Source organism: Vollenhovia emeryi, unplaced genomic scaffold (genome assembly GCF_000949405.1).
Source record: "Vollenhovia emeryi isolate VEMERY1.0 unplaced genomic scaffold, V.emery_V1.0 DF939141.1, whole genome shotgun sequence".
In the NCBI taxonomy this organism is placed as follows: Eukaryota; Metazoa; Arthropoda; class Insecta; order Hymenoptera; family Formicidae; genus Vollenhovia; species Vollenhovia emeryi.
Window position 1 is genome coordinate 1,353,739 of NW_011967225.1, and position 6,000 is coordinate 1,359,738.

Here is a 6,000-nt window from a genome sequence, read left to right on the forward strand (position 1 = left end):
GCAAGGTGATTGGCATTTCTCGAAACTTGGGCCAAGCTCTAGCATCGTGGACGCAGGCCTTAACGAGCGGGACTATCTGCGACCTCCACTCCGCCGTTCGTCCAAAGTTCGCGACATTTATATCTCTCTCCTCGGCGACTCTTAATCCTGAGTAACGGTCGTCCTTCGTCCCGAAACGATGTCATGCCTAAGGTGGCAAGTTTCGGTAGTACGGCCGCCGGTGTGTGACCATAAGCCGCCGACATATCTGTTAGGTGACGCGCTGTCCTTTCTAGCCGCGATTGCGAAACGCAATATTGTGGACTCGCGCGAACCCACGTCGAAAGCCCATTGTTCGCGGCAAGGGTCGCGAAGCGATTTGGAGCTTCGGAGCGCCGCGCTTGAAGCCGGGCTCCGCCGCGAAGGCCGACGAGAAGTCGCCGACGAGAGGGGGGGGAGGGGAGAGGGGACAAGCCGGTCCATCCGCGAAACGAAAGAACGGAAAGGGGGATGCGAAAAAAGGCGGTAGGTAGGTGGGTCCAATTAATACTCGTAATTAACCGCATTATCGCTCATATCCGTCTCGCGGCGATATTAATGGCGCGACAGGCCGGTGCCATCGGTCGCCATAGATCCGATTAGGTAGGCGGAAACGGTTTAGTTAGTAACTGGTCGGCCGTCGGGCGAGGCCGTGCTGTACGTTTTGCGCGCGGCAATTAACGTCTCCGTGGCGCTGAACCGGCGCGGCATGCGCCATAAAAGTAGCATTCAAAGTAGCGGCGGTTGGCGCCAGCCGACTCTTTTCCTACCGCGCGCGGGCATACTTTATGGTCGGTGCACATGCCACCACCGGCCGCTGAATCGGCTCAATGGGGATCGACGATCGACGATCGACCGGTTATTTTTATTTTTACGCCCGTCTCGAGGGGGAGACGCTCGGGGAACGGAGGATAGGGGAGAGAGAGAGAGAGAGGAGGCCGCCGCCGGTGTATGCGTCCGACGCAAAGTGCAAAGGACTCGAGCCATTCTCCTGCGCGAGAAGTTTTATCCTCCCGAGAGTCCTGGCGCGTAGAATATATTATACATTTGGCTTTATATCGCGCGTGAGTTACGTGGCGTTAATTCCGACGCGCGGTATAATTTACGCGCCCTCTTGGGAATACGCTTTCGTTATCGTTCTAATATATTCTGCGAATTATTCTCGAGCGTAAAACCCATCCAGTTTCCGAACGGGGGAGACTCGGATCGCGAAGATCGCCCGGGGGAACTTTTAGCAGAGGAAAGTCCCCCTATTATGAGATAAGCTCCTAATACGAGGTGGCGGGGTTTTTTTGCTATAAATTAATAGGCATCATCTGTTGGCTTCGTCGTGAACTTTTTGTCCTTGGAGTGAAGTCTGTTTAGTGCAAAATTCATTGTTGGATCGTGCAATCGTTGTGAATAAGGATTTGCGATTGAATTTAAATGTTGAAAACCTGCTGTCTCGTATTATAATAGAAGTTCATCTCATAATAGAGGACTTTCCTCTACCTATATTTAAGCCAGCACTACGCTATGCGCGATTCGTGATTCGTATATTCGTGAATAGTGTGGAGGAAAAGTTGGTCGATTCGCCATTTGCAGTGATTCGCTAGCCGAGCGGTTTTTTGACTAACACTGACACTTGACTAATTGTAGACTTATGATACAATCCTGTGGTAACAGGTAAAGGTTAAGAGTTGTCCAAGTTAACACAAACGAAACGACAAATAACAAATTACGAATAATGAACTGCGAATCGCGAAAAGATGTTAAGTAACAACGAATTTCTGCGAATCATGGATCACGAATTGCGCATAGGCGCCAGCTTTACGCGGATTTCACAAATTCATCCTTTCTTCGTGAACCCAAGGTACTGCGCGTTGAACGACCGAGCGATCAAACGTCCGCGTCCGCGTTTACGACGGAATAAACCCTTTGTTGCAGACGCAGACATCGCGCAGGACCTGCCGGCGCAATTGACTTCGGAGGAAGAGGAGCGGAGCCTGAAACGTAAGATTTGTTAATATTCCGTTTATAAATTTAACGCGCGTACACACGTTTGATTTCCAAATCAAAGCTTGTACTTGCCCGGAAATTGGCATCGGAGACTCAAAGAGACCCAGCGAGCTCTAACAATAAGTGTTGGTCTACACAATCTTGCTTTAAGTAAGCTGTAAGCCTTAATCCGTAAGAACTTAACTAATCACAGGTGAGAGTGAGGGGAATAAATCCCTGTGATCGGTTAATTCTTACGACTTAAGGCTTACAGCTTACTTAAAGCAAGATTGTGGACCAGGGGTCATGAAACAACGTCTTAGCTGTTCGCGAAATGTCGCTACACTGGCTCCTCGCGGCTCAAGCGGATCCCCGCTGATTACAGATTTCGGCACCCTGTTGACGGGCAGGACGTCGCAGTCCCTGCGCCGCGACGAACCGAGTCCGACGTCGGTCTACAACAGCGCGTACAACTACCTGGCGACCGGGCGCTTCACGTTCCATCGGAAGAATATCTACTATTCGTTCTATCTGTCGGCGTCGACACCGCGGCCGCGCAGCATACAGTTCGTCGACGGGTCCGGCAGCATCCTCGAGGAGCAGGTGATCGATCCGGTCGGCGGCGCTTATCAGAACGCCACCGGCAAGCTCTGCGGCGTGTGGAGACGCGTGCCGCGCGACTATCGCAAGTTGCTGCGCGAGGAACGGCTGCACGTGTCCTTCCTCTGGGAGCCCTCGTCGAGCCTGACCGGCCAGCTGTCGCGCTACCGCGCGCTGTCGACCGAGCAGTACTCCTCGCTCCTGGAGCCGGCGATGGGCGTCGACCGGTCGTTGATGTCCGGCGCGGGCGCGACAGCGATCGTGTCCGCCTCGTCCGCCTCGGCGCCGTCGATCCACGTGTCTCTCGTCTTCAACGGCCTCTTCCTGCCGAATGACGTGGCTGATATTCCGCTGATCGTTCAGCTGGAGCACCACGAGAAGGACTACGTGGTGCTCCGCGAGGAGATAATAGTGAGAAAGCCGTCGAACGAGCTGAATTACGGCGAGGTCCGCAGCGCGATCTCCGGGACCGACCTTCGTCTCTTGGCCCGCGGCAAGTTGACGATCAGCATAATGTCCCGCAAGGATCCGCAGGCTGTTAGGCTGATAGGCACGGTCGGCCCGCGCGCGACCTGCGACATGTATCAGACGTTGCTGCTGTCGGAGACGCCGTCCATGGCGTCCGGACTGGCCTGGGCCTTTCTGGACCGTATCGGCGCGCTACGTTACGGAGTACAACTGATAGGACTCGAAGAGGAGAGCCCCCTGGTGACCCTGGTGGACGAGGGGGGGAAGAGGAGGATGGAACTCGAGGATCTGACACCCTCGTTGGTCGGCGGTCTCGCGAACGGTTCTTTAGATCGGCCCGGGCCAAGACTACTGCAGCCGCTCTTCAATGAGGAGCTCTCCGTGGTCGCCGCCAGCCATCTCGGCTCCATGTTACGCGGCAGACTCCTGGAGAGACCCGTGGCGGACGCCAGAGACACGGCTGCGCCCGTGCTGCTGCGGAGATTGAGCAAGGAGCCGACGCATCCCGGACCGGTCGGTCTGATATGGACCGCGGTGGACCTGGACTGTTCCCTGCACTACGAGCTGGAGCTCGCCGGTTTCCCGCCCTCCTCGCAGGAACCACGGACGTTCCGTTTGTACTTGGAGACGATGCCGATGCTGGCGCAAGGGGCACCCGTCGCCAGGCGACTGCTCGAGGAGTTCACGGGATACTCCCTGGAGGGTTCGGTTACCGGGCTGTCGCCGATGGAGCTCTACAGGATCGAGTCGGGCATCGGTTACCTCGAGGTGACGGACAAGCAGGTCACCCACATCCTGAAGGCCCCCTTCAAAGCCAGGGCGCCGTTCAGCTGCCTGCCGCACTACGCCGACAACGACGTTGCCTCCGTGGTGGCGTACAATCTGCAGCCGCCCAGGCCGGATATCGAGACCGGCGCGTGCTTCCACGAGACCAGATTCTACGAGGAGGGCACGCAGTGGACTTCGAGCTCGGACCCCTGCTCGATGTGTCATTGCTATCGCGGCTTGGCGCAATGCGACATGGTACCATGTCCGACAATCTCTTGCGGCTTGGGGAAGCAACTCAAGCAACCGCCGAGCGGTCATTGCTGCGTGATATGCGCAGGTAAAGGGTTTATTTACTTATTTGTTGAGACTGAAAGCAAGTTCCAAATTTATACGGAACAAAAATATTCACGCAAGTGAAGGATAGCATAGAGTAAAATGTACTGCGTAGTAAAAATTTGTGAAAGAAACGCGCGTTAAACGTCCGATAACAAATTAAATTTACGCTCCAACAACAGGTTGTATTGTAAGGCTATTTAATGAAGTTACGCCTAAACATTGTCGACGTTTAATGTTTCGTTAATAATGTTCAGATCCGATTGTCGAGACTAACGCTACGACCAGGAACAATGCCACGAGAGGTTGCACGTTGGCGGGACAATATCACCTCGCGGGATCATCCTGGCATCCGTATCTACCGCCAGTAGGATTCGACACTTGTGCAGTTTGTACCTGCGACGTAAGTTTCTGCTCTCCCATTTGTCTTATTGGAATCGCAGTCGGCTCCCATGACAAATATTCGTGAGATCTCGTAGTACGCTTCTTCTTCATCGCATTAATTTCCTCGAGACGCAAAAAGTGTAAAACGCAAGATGTCTTCCCTCTCTCCATTCGTCGCATATTTTCTTAATACGTTTTAATTACGCCCCGGCTGAAATCGCGTCGGAATAATCGCTGGTATTCCGCGACGATTACCTCGGTGCGATTTTACAGCGCGGAAAAACTTGAGCGTGCCACACCACGTCCGAAGAATGCGGTTGCGGTCTGGCAGTTAGTAATGAGCTTAATTGAATGATTCAGCGACAAGATTTTCTGAACGATTACAGTTTATTCAATACTCGGCAATCGCTTCCTAGCTAATTGACACAGAAGTCACTCGTGGAAATAGCTCGCGTTGTACAGGGTGTTTCAGGAGGTTTCTACCGTACTTGACGGACGTATTTCTCTGATCAACAACCCCCGCGGCACTATGCTCCGTCCAGGTATTTCTACGTCCATGGTCGCAATCATTCTGTTGATCACTGTATGAGATCTGTATGAAATTTTTCCATATATTCTACTAGTAAAATATAAGTATAATTACTAGTAGAATGTATGGTAAAATTGCAAAAAAAACTCTCGTAAAATTCTTTGAAATGCCACGTTGTCCCACGATTACATGATTTTCCGGATAAATTAAAAAAAACTTCCGTGTACACTCGGTACGCCTCCAAGACGTCAGGATGAAGTCTCTGAATCGCCACAGAGGCTCCGGTAATAAATGGTGAAACGCGACCCCGATTGAAGCGAGCGAAACGCGTGAAACGCGTGCGGTACGCACGGGGCGCGGCCGGGTACGAGAGGTCACCTCCGCGATTAACATCGGAAATCCATTTGTCTCGCAGGCTGACACGCTGGAGGTGAAATGCCCGCGGGTGCAGTGCCCGCCGCTCGAGTGCGACGAGAAGATCGCCTTCAGGCCGGACAAGAAGGCCTGCTGCAAGCAGTGCCCGGCGACGACGCCCCGCAGCAACGTAGCCACCACCGCGGCAAGCGATGCCGTGCGGCTGCCGCGGGACCAGGCCCTGCCGTCGACGCGGCGCACCGCGGAGGAGATACTCTCTTCTGGTGGCTGCAAGTACCCCCTAGGCGGGCCTTACGAGAACGGCATAGAGTGGCATCCCCGCTTGCACTCGCACGGCGAGATGAAGTGCGTCAAGTGCCGCTGCAAGGTGAGAAACCTTCCGGTTTGAGGTACAATTGCTAGTAGAATGTTCGGTAAAATTAAAAAAAGAAATTCTCATAAAATTCTTTGAAATGCCACGTTGTCCCATGATTACATAATTTTCAGGACAAATTGTAAGAAAAATTCTCTCCGTGTACATTTAATACGTCTCTAAAGGCCTGTGTCCA

The 6,000-nt window shown here is 53.2% G+C and overlaps 1 protein-coding gene across 1 annotated transcript in view; it reads left to right on the top strand.

Moving 5' to 3' along the window:
- Positions 1-6,000, top strand: part of LOC105567019 (dorsal-ventral patterning protein Sog) — a 34,813-nt gene that overhangs the window by 25,187 nt on the left and 3,626 nt on the right. Inside the window, exons 4-7 of the mRNA XM_012021519.1 lie at positions 1,945-2,010; positions 2,381-4,168; positions 4,422-4,567; positions 5,493-5,819. Coding sequence (XP_011876909.1) covers positions 1,945-2,010; positions 2,381-4,168; positions 4,422-4,567; positions 5,493-5,819 — 2,327 coding nt within the window. The remainder of the gene's footprint in view (positions 1-1,944; positions 2,011-2,380; positions 4,169-4,421; positions 4,568-5,492; positions 5,820-6,000) is intronic.